We start from the raw sequence: 14289 nt of genomic DNA on the forward strand, positions 1-14289 counted from the left end.
CCACTTTTCAGTCTTTTGCGCGGTGGTGGGTCAAAGACAGTTCGGATTGGGAGCGAGAATCATCGCGATCTGTTGTTGTTCGAAACTTTTTAGATGTATGTTCTTAGTTTAACGGGTAGTCGTAAAAAAACAATCGAGGAAATTCGTCAAATGGGGGAGAGAGAAAGAGGGGTCGAGGATCGGATTCCGATCCCAAGCTTCTGTCTTGTCGGTCACCACTCGTCGGTCATGCGTTGCTGAGCATGACCGTGCATGGTGCCGAAGAGAGAGAGAGAGAGAGAGAGAGAGAGAAACAGAGCAAGGTGTGAACTTTCCAGAGACAGAGAGAGAAACAGAGGAGGTGTGATGTGTGACAGCTTATCGCCAGTTCAGAAAGAGACGAAATCAAGGCAAATCGGTCGCACCAGACATCCGGGTGGTTTTCATTCCCTATTCACGGATGACAAATCCAGCCACGGAGACCACACTGGCCCCCTCCTTTGAGACGCGGGTACGAATGGCAACTTCGGATCCTAAATCTCAAGCCTCGATTTTTCTTGATTACCTTCTTAAATTAACGCTTGCCCGAGGAGGGCAGGGGCAGGCATCATCAAGCCAGACACCATCATTATACGAGTGCGTATGAAAAGCAGCAGCAGCAGCTGCAGAAGAGACAGCTCTCCCCCGGCAGCAACGACGGAAGAGCGCGTGAAGGGGATTAACGTTTGACCGCTGTCGTCTCGTCTCCAAAGGTTAAACAACACAAGAAAGGGAAGAAAACCCAAGAAGCAAGAACCAAAAACAGAGAGAAATCAATAGGAAAGGAACAATTTTTTCGGCCTCCCAGATCTTCCTCTGAAAGCGCCACATGATTGCCAGCCCATCGCCATTCCCACGCGTGGGCCCCCCCTCTCCCCACGGCCATTAATTAATAGATCCTGTCGCTTTTTTTTCCCTTCCTTTTTTGTCCTTTTTTTGGTGTTTTGTTTTTGTTTTTTTTTTCTTAATCGTTTTTTTTTTGGGGAAAATAAAAGGAATTCAAATAATAAATTGGCAATTAGCAGCGTTGGTTAAGGTAACAACGCCCACTAACCGAACCGTTTGATTCCGGTCTTCAGCTTTTTCAGTGTTTTTTTGACTGTCAGGAGTGACCGAGATACCCTCTTCGCTTTTTAACCCTTTTTTCGACTAGTAAAATCGTTAGGTTTACCTACTCTTCATTGTTTTAATTTTGACCCTAACAAAGAAGGACCGTCGAAGTTTAGAGGGATGATTCTACGAATGATTCGAAAATTAAATTGAACATATATCAAAATTTTATTAATTCGAGGATAACATTGCATTTGTTGGGAGCAGCCCAGCATATTTGGGAGTCGATTTGAAACATCCTTAAAATTGCTTGTCAAGAATACCTAATAGGAAGGAGTCATATTATGGTAGGACGTTGAAAAAGAAGAAATCCAAATAAGAAGTTTTATTTAGAAATAATATCATCCAATTAAAGGAATTCCAATCGGGGAGATTTCTAATTGGGAGATGATTGTCAATCAATTAGGGAGGATTCCTAACTTGAGTGGAAATATATTGCTATAAACAGAAAGGCTTGGGTGGAGGTTTCCGTGTGCACCAAAAAATACTCCATAGAAATCACAAGAGTTTTCAATAATGTGTGTAAACACGAGAAATCAAGTGAGGACATGTTTTGTGACAATTGTGAAGATTTATTGTGAGAGAAACATTATTCGAATGTTAATTGTAATCCTTTAATTATAGTGGAGCAGTTCCTAGATCAGCGTCCCGTGATTTTTTCCCATATTGGGTTTTCCACGTAAGAACTTTCGTTCTTCTTTTACAATGCTATTTACGTTTTTCAGCAAATGGAATATTCGGCGACATCTTGCGCGATTCTGACAGTTACAATTCCGTTGCCAACGATTGCGATCCGACTTGATTTACATCAACACTTTGGGTCAAAAGTTTAGGACGACATTAAATAAATTTAACGAATCATTATGTCATTTTTTTTTGTCTGAATTTGAATGGTTAGACTTGTCCTGAGGTTTTACTAAGGAAAGAAAATGAAAATTGGAAGTGACAACATGATGACCAATTTTTGTGGGGGCGTGGGGTCGGAGGCAAAGAAAATGGCAAGCCGAAAGCGGAAATTGTTCCACCAGAATTTTTCATAATCAAAATAGAAAAAAGAATTGCCATTTTCCAAGATAACATTTTTACGGTCTGTGTTGTTTTTCCTTTTCTTTTCCTCCATTTTTTGGTGTACCGATTGTGACACATAAAATTTTCATCGAAATAGAATTTTTTTCAATTTTTTTTATAAAACTCGGAGATTGAATTACGAGAAAAACACATCCATATGCATTATCTTGCATTCTCCTTTTCTCAATTATTACTTAGCTTTCGCATCTAAAATTTAGGATACCATGCTCGCACTGAATATCGAAAAGGAAGAATTGTGTATTTTCGTGAACCAACCCCCTTAGTCTCCCTCGAACCTCGGCCCCGAGCTCGCCTACTCTCGCTCTCTCTCTCTCTCTCTACCTCCTGTCGGAGATGGAAAGCAAACATGCCATGCATGGACCATTTACAGGTTTCAAGGTCGATTTCAGGATCTATTCAGGTTCCACTTGTATTATTAATTGAATGATTACAGTGAATTATCGCTTTTAATGATCACCACTTGCTTCTACAATCCACTAACCACAACTTATATTTAGACATACGAAAAATATAAAAAATTAACAAAGTAAAAGTCTCAATCATAAAATAGAAGCTCAGATTAGTGGTTCCAGATTATATACTCATCTTCGGATGCCATGAAATACCACAGGATTTCGTGAAAATATAGACCAAGAAAAACACAAAAACCCGTTACAGGTTCCAGGTTCCACCTACTTGGAACCTACTTGTTGAAATAAGTTCCCCAATTTTTGGAACTTGGAACATATCCTGCATACCTTGGAACTTGGAACCGAACAGGTTCCCGTGGGTTCGGTTCTCAGGTTCACGGGTCCGGTTCCAAGTCTCAAGCTCTACCCATACATGCTCACGGAGCGCCGCTCAGGTCACTGACCATCCCTTTCGCTCGAAATTTGGAATATAATAACATGGTTAACACATCAATACTAATTGCGTGAAAAGGAGAGTTAAACAAAAATATCGAGAAGTACAACTTTTAGGGTAAAAAAAAAAGGACAAACAAGTCGGACGGCTCATTCTCTGAGGTGTTCGGCCGCCACAACATCATACGATAGTTACGGAACAATCACAAAATAACGGTCTACTAAGTTATATGTGGCGATACTTCCTACTATTTTTTCCTCGGAAAATACTTGATAAAATGGAGATAAAGCTAAATTATACATTTGGAACTACTAATGTACTGAAACAGAATAGAGCAATAGGCTCAATCAACCTCCATATCTCACGCCTAGAAACCGGCTTTGTTAATCAATTCGTGACAACAAATTTTTTTTTTTTTTGGTTGAAGAATTCGTGAAAACATTGACTTTACTAGCTTTTTGCTTTTGCTTGGGGGCAAACATTGTAGCCCAAAAATTAATAATTATGGGTTTCCCAAGAGTGGGCCAAATATCAATAATAGTAACCACAACAAGCAACAAATAAATAATGAATTAAGATGAATTTAATTATTCCATTTAATAATGTTGTCTGAATAATAGGTATATGCGGATATGTTTGTGAAGCTGGTGCGACGATCTTGGCTTTTATCATACGATTCAAGCCGCCAAAATGTGAGATTTTAGCTGTCTATTACAACGTAGCCGAGCCTACTACTACTACTATTACAGCTTTGACCCAAAAAAAAATGAAAATAGTATTACACAAACATAAATCAAACCTTATAAGTTTGAATCCGAAAGTATCATGACGACACTCGAGAGAGATCCAAGTATCGTTCACAAGTCGAATTCAATGGGTGGAGTACACAATCACTGATTCTATAGGATTTGAAAAAATTACCAAAACAATCATAAACTTATTGTACGGATATCAATTCAGTCATAAACCTTTCGATTTGACTAATTTAATATTAAAACTTTTGATAATTTATCAATGTAATCATTCCATCTAATTTTGGCTAGAAATCGCTAGCATGGACGTCAGTCGTCCTATGTGACACGGTCGATGCAAATGTGGATAATTTTTACAAAATTTTAAATGTTTTTCTAATTTTTTTAATATATTTTTCTTTTTTTTTGTTGTGGCCAACGATGGTTGCAAGCTCTTTGTCGGCCCCAATGAAAAAAATAAAGAAAAACTAAAAAACAACAATTTTTTGTAAAAAATTGCAAAAATTGTCACGTCAACGCCTTAAATTTGTGCCACATACACACGGCGGTTGGTGTTCCCGTCAATGATTTCCTACCAAACATTGGTCGGAATGACCATATTGGTGAATCGACAAAATGTTTAAGATTGAATTAATCAAATTAAAAAGTTTAAGACTATATTAACCAAATCAAAAGGTTTAAGATTGAATAAACATCCGTATAATAGGTCTAAGACTTTTTCGGTAATTACCTCCCGTTAGATCCGTCAGAGCCAATCCAATTAAATTTCGAGGGTAGGTGGAAAAAAAAGAAATTATTACCATGGTCGTTCCTAAAATTAAGGAGCGAGCAAAGGAAAAGGAAAAAGAAAAAAAAGCCGCGAATGGATTAGAATCATGTGGAATCTCCAACTTACATAATTGCATCCATAAAGAAACCACCCCCAAATTGATCCTAACATTGATCGCACCTTCGAAAAACTCTCGATGATAACGAATAAAGAAGAACAAAGGAAAAAGGTGTGCTTTGCGTGGAAAATGATCAAACCCTAGACATCCTTTCATCAACGTCCTAACCTCGTGGTGTCGGCTTTGCTTTCCATGCAATTAAAGATTGTCCATTTCAAGTTCTTGACATACATACATACATATATATATATATATATATTATTTCACTTTATTCTTAGTGTGTGTATATGTGATGAGATGATCTTGCGTACAAGGAAAAGCCAGGAATATAAATAATGTGGTTAGATATGACTTTTATTGAATTATGTCTGCACCACGTTCATAACTTGCATGAGCTATAATCAATAAGTTTGGTTCCCTTTCCTCCTCCACAAGAAACCCTAACTACAAAAAGTTGGGTTAACTAAAACAAAGAAAAATTAAAAAAGAGAGAGCTTAGGGTAAAGGGTTTGCTAACCCTCGATTTAAATCGTTGAAGTTACATCCCAATATTTAAGTGCTAGAAAACTTTTTTAAAACGAAAAAAAAATTGGAGTTAAAAAATTCTTAAGTTCATTGTATTTTTGAGTGCCATACCACACTTGAGCTTACAACTTGACTATGTGTTGATATATAAAGGGGTAAAAGATTATTCTGGTTTGTTTCGTATCTCCTATAGTAGCGATGGTCACGACTAATGAACATTGGATTACACGATCGTTTGCGGATTAAGGGTATCATAATGCGAATTTGGAATCTTAGGTCCCGAGCTCTACGGGGTTTAGTCACGCTCCTTGTAATTGATATTTTTTGTGGGCATCCTATAAAATTGCACCTAATTGACATGCTAGCTAGAGCAGGTCGGAACGATTTGAAATTTCAAAAAGACATTCATGTACGTTTTTCCAAGGACAATGGGTAGCTGAATGTCATCTGCCCAAATTAATTTAAATAATTTCTCATGAACTTTGGTGAAGTTGGACCGTGACAGCAACATTAGGGTCGGCCTTGTATAAAGTAGGATTTCCTATTTCATCTTTGGGGTAATCAGGGGATTCAAAATTATTTGGCCCAGATAGAAAAAGATGAAATAGCTAGGGACACTATTACCCCTTTGAATACGAGTTCTAGAACCACTAAAAAGAGGTCATCTTTGGCGAAGGATTTTCAAATATCAAAAAAGAGATCCTTTTCTATGGCATTTGGGTCTGGGTCGAACTCGACGTGGAATGTTTCTAAATGCCAAACTAATAAAATCATTAAATGCCAAACTAATAAAATCATCGGACGAGCAGGACTCGCCGTGTATCAATTAATGCGATATGTGAAAACCAACGATAGTGTCGCTTGAAATGATGATCTCTTGGCCTTATATTTTCGTTTTTTTGCTTTGGACATAAGTTTTTCCAAATGACCGAATAAGAATTTCATAAAAAAGAAAAGGTTCATCACATATAATGTCAAAGTGATATGTAACAAACGACACTTCCCCTGCGTTTTGTATGTAGGGCTAGGAATGGAGTAGAAACTAAGAAAAAAATTCATTAGGCTCAGGACTCCTTGCAGCATATTACCATCCCTAACGTTTTCGCCTTCATGGTCCTAGAACTCGGCCGACATTACCACGACGGCGGAATAGTCGGCGCGTGAAGAAAAATTCAAAAGCCGCTGCCCAACTATGAATGTCACCATTCCTCTTCAATCATTATGGGAGCATGAAGCAACAACATATTCCTGTTTCGAGGAAAATAAGAGAGATTCGTAAGACTCGGGACTTGCCCCATGCATGCTGAGCCCAGGCCCAGGACCTGGTTTGTGCAGAACGTAAGGATAAACCTGTGGATGAAAAACAAACTTCGTGACATTCGGAAGAGAAGAAAGAACCCTCAGCTTACACCCAAAAAAGAAAAATCGTCGAAATAATCCACGGACAAGCGAGGATAAGAGTTATATCGTGTGACAATGACAAGCACAGAAAACGGTCGAATTGGAGAAAGTTCCGAAATTCGAACGTGGAAGTCAGTCGATATGCATACCGCACAGGCAATGTGAGTAGAATACTTTCTTGTTAGGCAGAGAGATAATGATTCCCAGATTCCCAAGAGTATTTACAAGATCACAACATGTGAAATGCTAATGACCCAGAACCATCCCTTGAAGTTCTTGAACTGATAGTCATTACTTAGTGTGGCTATTCATTATCACTTCGCAGAAGAGTCCAACATAATTACAGGATCTCATCAGCTAGCTGAACACACCACATTTACCCTTCACATAGCATATAAACATTAGAAACTACACGGACCGGTGGCCGAGATGCAAAAGCAAAAAAGATTTCACTCAGATTTCGACCGCCCGACCGTGATCTATTAGAAGCATAGACAGAATCCCATTGAATCCCTAGCCTTATGACACTAGTACTAGTACTGCAATTTCACATCCTTCATGCATCTTCCATCTTCTTCCACGCGACAAGAGATTTCAGAAATTCCATCACCTACATGCAATTCCAACACATCCGTCATATATCAGTATATGCTTCTGAAAAGGCGAGCAAAAGTTTTGAGGCGAAAAGTATGAAAAGATGAACAAGGATTCGCACCTCCGATGGGTCCCTTAGAGAGTAAATTGCCTTTGTTTCTTTGGGGACTGAAGATACCAAAATCCCAATGCCACATTTCTTTTCGCCCAGCATCTGATATAAATCATTGAAATGGCCAACTCATTTACGTGCTTGCTTCAAGGTAGAAAAAGAAGAAAAAAATTGAAATTGCATGTGCGTAGTACCTTAAATGCATCTTCATCAGTTCTGTCATCACCAATATAGATTGGGAGCACATCGGCTTGATTAGTGAAACCTGTGTCGACATGAAAGCAAGTTAATTTGTTGTAGCACAGTGCATGTCCGCTTATGTGCCAGAAAAGAGAGAGTTAACGGTGGAAAGAAAAGATACCGAGAGAATCGAGCAGAAACTCCACCGCTTTGCCCTTATTCCAGTCCACCACAGGACGGATTTCTAAAACCTGGATAACCAAAAAGAAGTATGTGCAACAATCACCGAGACCCACTTAACAATAGAAAGTCACGATGCATAGATGAACATGCTGGAATCCAGACAAGAGTTGTACCTTCCGTCCGTGAGTTATTTGCAAACGCGGGTAGGCTTTTAGTAGATTGTGGACTAATTGAGCAATAGTGCGCCAATTCTGAAATCAGAGAACAAGCAATTAAAACGAGGCTTGGAAGTTAAGCTGATTGAACATCACTGCAGCCCTTGGTAAGCCACAAACTGCAACCAGTCCTGACCTTTTCATCTACATTTCGATAATGTACTGAGGCACAGAACTTGTTGTTCTCGACTATTGTGCCTTTAATTCCCTTCATCTTCTCGACGAGAGTTCTAAAAACCTGCATGCCAGGGTCAAGAATCAATCTTCTAATTGCCACTTATCATATATAGATACAATAAAATAAAAAAGAAAATGAAGGCAGAGCAGTCGCACACCTCGTCAATCATTGGTAAAAATTCTCCAGCAGGCTGGAACTGTTCTAATTTTTCACCCTATAATAATAAGAACAGACATCACTAAAAAGTTAAACCATCAACATGAAATTTATTCCCCCCGGAGAATCAATACAAACATTCTCGAGTAGATCTTTGAATACCTGTCTGTCAGTTAATTTGACACAGCCATGATGGTCAATGGACGCGGTAACACCCACAGGACCCATAATATCCATCCCGTGGCTTCCAGCGTAATACAGTTCAGTTAGTCCCACCAACTCATGTACCTAAAAAGAAATTAAATCGATGTAAATCAGGCATAGCATCTTCAGAGTATCAATTGAGAAGTGAAAGTCGAAAGGTGGATTAAAGGCTTGAAATGTTCTGAACACCCCCTAAAGTGGAGTCCTCCAAATACCTTGTTGCGACTCCTCCCGCTAATAATGGTAGTTGGGAAGAACTCTGCAACGTTTTTCACAGCCAAACGCATCTGAAAATATATCGAACAATGTCAGAAAATAAATAACTATGGAATACAGAGAAACGAAGTGCTTCCATGCTTACAAAATAATATTCTTACCTCACTAGACATCAGTGCATCATCAGGGTTGTCTACAATTGGCGAAAGAGTCCCGTCATAATCCAAAAAAATGGCTATCTTCTTCTTATTAGCCTGCTTCGTGAAATGCTCAAATGAATTGAGGGCTGATGGATGCTTAACCTGTGCAATCCGGAGAAATTGCAATTAAACAAAATGAATTAGAGCAAATGGCATAGTATAGTGCTTAGCACATCATTTAAATCTAGAAATTATAGAATAGAATACCTTCCAAGAGCAATAGGCAATCTCGGCATCATCTAAAGCAACTTCAACACAATAACCTTTTATAAGCTTTTTACGAGGAGGAGACGAGGCTTTCATTTCATCTAGCCAACCATTAGAGAGAGCCTCATCGAGCTTTCCCGGCTTTCTCCTCAGTATCGGTATGCATTTGCTAGAGGACAAGGTGGAATGAATGCCTAGTCTCGTCTTGTTAATGGGTGCAGGGTCGGCAAGAACAGGAGATGAATGAGTAGACTTAAGTTCCATTGAATCAAGAATACAAGCACTATAAGACAACAGATCGTATTGATTGTGCTGCTAATTTCCAGAAATGGCGCTTTTAAGAGTGATTTATAAGCTATAACCAAATATGCTTTATCCGACCCTCTTGTCGATGAAAAACCACCTCTTCAGAGTTTTCTTATCACTGCTATTGGGGGTGCAGTCCATTAAGTGCTGAGTTCCTGAGATCTGGTCATGATATAAAACACAAACGTTCAGCAAGATAACTATAATTAACACAAACGAGACAGATCGCCTTTATGACAAAAATACCTTCTCATTTCCAAAGCGCTGCATTTATAGCGGATTATTCATCGGAATGTTTGAGAAAAGCAACAATCTTCCAGATCTTGTGCGCTCAATACCTCCCTGATGGTCACTGCAAACAAAATCCACTAATTTAGCATCTGAAGTTTGAGCCTGTTGGTATATTTTAGCCCTGAAAACTTGTTCAGCAGCAGGAGGTAAAGAACCCATTTTGCAAATGTAGACATGGAAAAAGGCAACCGAATATGCAAACGGCGATGACTTTGGTACTGGATATCTATACTCATATGTAACAATCAGTCCGAAATTTTTACATGACACTTTCATATGACAAATTGAAAAGACAAAAATGCAGAAAGAGAATACATGGCATGCAGTATTTGCACCATGTGGCATTAAGTGAAAAACAAACACAGACAAAATCTCCATGATTCTATCCCAAATTTACTTTATACAGGCTTCGCGCTCTCTAGAGAGTAATCGACGATACGTGTAATCATCAGCAAGACAATCCGAGATTTTATAATTCTCAAAGAACTTTTCCTTCGCGTCATCTCAAGGACTCAGTTTGTGACAATTGTTATTGAGAAGACTACAAGGGACAATTATGGTGCAGTCACCAATTCTTGCAGAGACAATGCACATGGAACATAGGCCAAACTTCTTAAATAACATGCAAAGAAAAAAGACATCCCACAAAAAAAAAAAAATAAAGGAATCATTTTCACATCGTCTCCTATGCAAGCATCATGTAGTACTACATAGTCCTGTGGGGGCCTAGATCGAAAAATAAAAAAGGCATGCAATACCCATGTATAGATCTCATATATCACTTTCACAGATGCATAATAGTATGACCCATCAGGAAATTGACACGGTTTATTTCGCTACCGCGAAAAGGACACTGCAACTACAAAAAACGACCATGAGATGCCACCAGGCACAACAATGGGGGAAAATAAACAAGAAAATGAACACAACATCAACCTTCATAGTTCACACCTGAAACATGTAATCTTGCCCACTTTCAGTTCAAACTATATAGGCTGAAACAACTCGAGATTGTAAACTACTACTTACAGAAGTTTCTGGGCCAATCAAGAAACAAAAAATAAGGTAAGCCAGAGTACATCAAAGCTTTCATTTAACAGTTCACATCGAAAGAAAGTGATTAAGACACGTTTCACGGTTCGGCATTCGAAAGAAAGTGATTGATACACGTTTCCAGGCATCAACATCATCCACCAGGATTACAGCAACCGACAAACAATTAACTTTATTATTAGCCTATGATTTATGAGCGAAATAAACAAATGGGGTCCTCAAAGTCACCATCTTCTCAGCAAGTACAGCTCTTTCAAAGCCGAAACAAGCAGACGAGCTGTTTAGTCCTCCAAAATATTCAAGAAAATCGTGTCGTCAAAAACTATACGGCGTTAAAAAACATGGGCCCGAGATCATATGGTCCTAGACGAACCGAGCAGGTAGAAAAAAATAAAAAAACCTTGAAATCGAAAGTCGAAGAAACTGTCGCCGGAACTCACAGGGAGTTGAGATAGAAAGACTCCCATGCATGTATCGTCACCACAAACCGTGATGGCCACCAAAAGATTCGATTTTGCCGTATCAAGAACGTTCATCAAACGAAATCCCAGCCACGAACTCCGTTCCGCACTGGAACGCGAGTGTAAAGAAATAATCTTTTTTCAGTCGATACGGTCGTCAAGAGACGTGCATGATGCAGCAACAAATCGCGAGCGGTCAAAACGCAGCCCTTACCTTTTTTTTTACCCCTCGAGCGACCCTGGGGAAAAAAATGCAGTTGCGGGAGGAAGGAGGTCGGTCGTGAATGGAATTGATGGGCGAAGGAGCTTCGAAGAAGAAGAAGACTGTCTCTGTCACCAAAATGCCAAAAAGGTCGAAGCTTTCGACCCTTTACAGAGACAGAGACAGAGACAGAGAGAAAGACACGGAGAGAGAGAGAGAGAGAGAGAGAGAGAGAGGACAGAGAGAAACGAAACACAGGCAGAAGAGAAGAGACGGCGAGGTGGTCTGGGACTCTGGGCATTTTATAGGAGTGGGATTTCGAAGACAAGTTCTCTCTTTTCTTGCCTTTCCATCCTCCATTTCTTTTGCCTTTTCTTTCCCTTCTTTTCTTTTCTCTTTTCTTGATTTCTCCTTCCCATCACAACACAGGACCCATATAATCCCGGAAAAATAATATGTGTGTGATTTTTATATGATATAGCGAAATTCATTTACCTTATTATAAGTGTAAACACATTAATCTGCAGTCATTATTTAGTATCAAAACAGAGTACGCGTACTCTCCCCTTTTGGGCAAAGATGCAGAGGATGGCTGAATTCGCTAATGTCAACCATGATGCAATCGCGTCGCTAATTCAAACGGGATTAAAGCTTTACGTAATCGACTACTGTAAGGGCTGAGCACGTTTCGGGGCGACAAGCCACCACCAAGGTCAGCAGCTAGGAATCACTGTGCTTCTTGTACTGTTTTTTGGAAAAGAAGCGTTGGACGGCGTGATTCGAGAAGCGTTGAATCGGCGGGGGTTTAGCTTGGTTACGAGGTCCCGATTCATGCGGAGACGGGCTGTCTATCGTTGATGCATACTGATGAGGAGATGGCGTCGGCTCTTTGTGCCGGGTCTCCAGCCGCGGGCGAGCTTCTGGACCGGCTCGGGATACTGCTCGACCGAGCCCCGTGCGAGCTTCTGGACCGGGTCGGGATACCGCTCGACCGCTGGAGAGGGTTATTTCTAAGTGGGAGTCGGCGAAGTGAAAGAGACATTAAATTTATATACTTTGGCCAAACATAAATGACGACTTTGAAGTGGCCAACGCGCCGTGACGTTATGTGAGAAGGAAGGTGTGAAGGTCCACGTGCGGCCATCGAGTTTGGTTCGAGACTCTGTTGCTTTTTCTTGATTTCACGGCTGTTGATCACACGAACCTTTGTGTGGGAGAAAATATTAGGTGGTTCGGCCCCTTCACGTCGCCATGGCTCCGGAGGTGGAGGTGAAGGCGACGTGCGGGATGAAAAAAAAAAAGAGAGTTGAGTCCTCATTCTTTGGAGGACGCAAAGAGAGGGAGTGAATTTTGAACAAAATGGTAGAGAGAGAATGTGTCTTCAATGAATAGAGATGGGATGCAAACTATTTTACGAAGAAAGAATGACAAGTGGCGTCACATGTCGTTCATTGATTAGTTGAACCTCATGGTGACTTGGAGGGGCTGGATCACCTAATATTTTCTCTTCACGTGGCCTCCCACGATCCTAATTGGCAACGATGTCTCTCGATATAGTGTTGGCACGACGTCACCGTTTCGTTTTCAGGACACGTGAACAATTTATTGTATTAACGTTTTAGGACTTTTATTACTATGCGATGCATGATTAATTTACCGACGAAGATGGTCGAAACATGCGTTCCGACACCTGTTAGGGTTTCCTTATATGTATATTATAATTTCTAACTTCGTTTCAATCAGTTTCGCTGTAACGCGTTAATAAGTTTGGCCGAGTTCTTGTAACCTTAAGTTATTGCTGAATTAAGTCTCTAAAGATACTCATTGACACCGTCCATAAGAAATTCCAATAATAATAATAAAAAATTTGGGGCTGCGAGTCCATGCGCACAAGAACTATAAAAAATCCCATGTCGAAACACATCATAAGGAATAATCAACCATCTCGTAAATCGAAAGCACAAAGCACTGCCAAGCGACTAACTAGATTATAAATGAAGACACCATCAACGTGAAAGATTGTGGTAAGACCTTACCTTGAGCATTCATCTAAGAAAATAACTGTCACTCGATTTACACGTACACATTTTTCTTAGTACTTAAGCAAAGTCATGCCAATGTGGCACCTGAAATGTACCTAAGCAACCTCTCTCCCTCCCTCTTCCCTCTTTTAAAGCTCTATCTTTTTTTCTCCCGATTTATTTTGGGAGTATATGTGTATGAATAAATTTCTACAGCTGATCGATCTTGAGTGAACGTGGAGACCAATTCGGTCATTCATCCAGTCGACGGTTATTGAGGAGGATATCCATAACATGGCTCCACAACATCTCCAAGATTATATCGCTTTCCTCTCCCGATTTAGATTTAGGTCAAGTTTTGGCGGTTTTACTCTCTCGAACTAGATCTATATATAGATATGGGAGCTTCTTACAGATATTTGATCTGTGTTCTTTCAACTTTTTAATGTTGGTATCTCTGTACGGCGATATTGATAAGAACGTTGAATTAGACTCACACCATAAGTTGTTGCATATGGAATGAAAGACATCACTGAATCTGGTTATCAACAGCCAAATGCTTAGGATGGCAAATATTTTCTTGAGAGATGGGAGTGTGCTTCCAGCTATAGACTATGTTTTGTTATTTGCTTTCTAGCTTTTGCTTCGTTCTACAATTATTTAGGATTTGTTAGGTTTGAAATCCTTCCATGTGCCTCTCCAGTATTATTATGATATATAAATAGCATCTTTCTTTCGACCGAAAAAAAAAAGGCCCAATTTAAAAATGCATCTCTGGATCGAAATCCTTCACAATCAATTAAGTAAACACGTCTCTTCATTCCGTACACAATTTTTTTTTCATATTTTTGGAAGGAAAATTTCACTTCCCCAAACTTAGGTACA

The 14289-nt window shown here is 39.6% G+C and overlaps 1 protein-coding gene across 4 annotated transcripts; it reads right to left on the minus strand.

The window, feature by feature from the left end:
- Positions 1-6898: 6898 nt before the first annotated feature.
- LOC115686548 (probable trehalose-phosphate phosphatase F) lies at positions 6899-11439 on the minus strand. Of its 4 annotated transcripts, none has more exons than XM_056317626.1 (13): positions 11396-11439; positions 9623-9728; positions 9071-9538; positions 8825-8965; positions 8663-8734; positions 8406-8531; positions 8245-8301; positions 8046-8147; positions 7868-7945; positions 7693-7762; positions 7526-7596; positions 7341-7433; positions 6899-7235 (listed from the first exon to the last, which is right to left on the minus strand). In XM_056317626.1, the coding sequence occupies exons 3-13, from the start codon at positions 9332-9334 to the stop codon at positions 7182-7184; spliced, it is 1128 nt and encodes a 375-aa protein (XP_056173601.1). In that variant the 5' UTR covers positions 9335-9538; positions 9623-9728; positions 11396-11439; the 3' UTR covers positions 6899-7181. The 4 variants fall into 4 exon arrangements, with proteins under 4 accessions (XP_056173601.1, XP_056173600.1, XP_056173602.1 ...); XM_056317625.1 differs by lacking the exon at positions 11396-11439 and adding an exon at positions 11161-11341; XM_056317627.1 differs by lacking the exon at positions 11396-11439 and adding an exon at positions 10107-10216.
- Between the last annotated feature and the right edge of the window lie 2850 nt (positions 11440-14289).

This window comes from Syzygium oleosum, unplaced genomic scaffold (assembly GCF_021117445.2).
Source record: "Syzygium oleosum isolate NSW1041296 unplaced genomic scaffold, Sole_v2.1 Sole_v2.14, whole genome shotgun sequence".
Lineage (NCBI taxonomy): Eukaryota > Viridiplantae > Streptophyta > Magnoliopsida > Myrtales > Myrtaceae > Syzygium > Syzygium oleosum.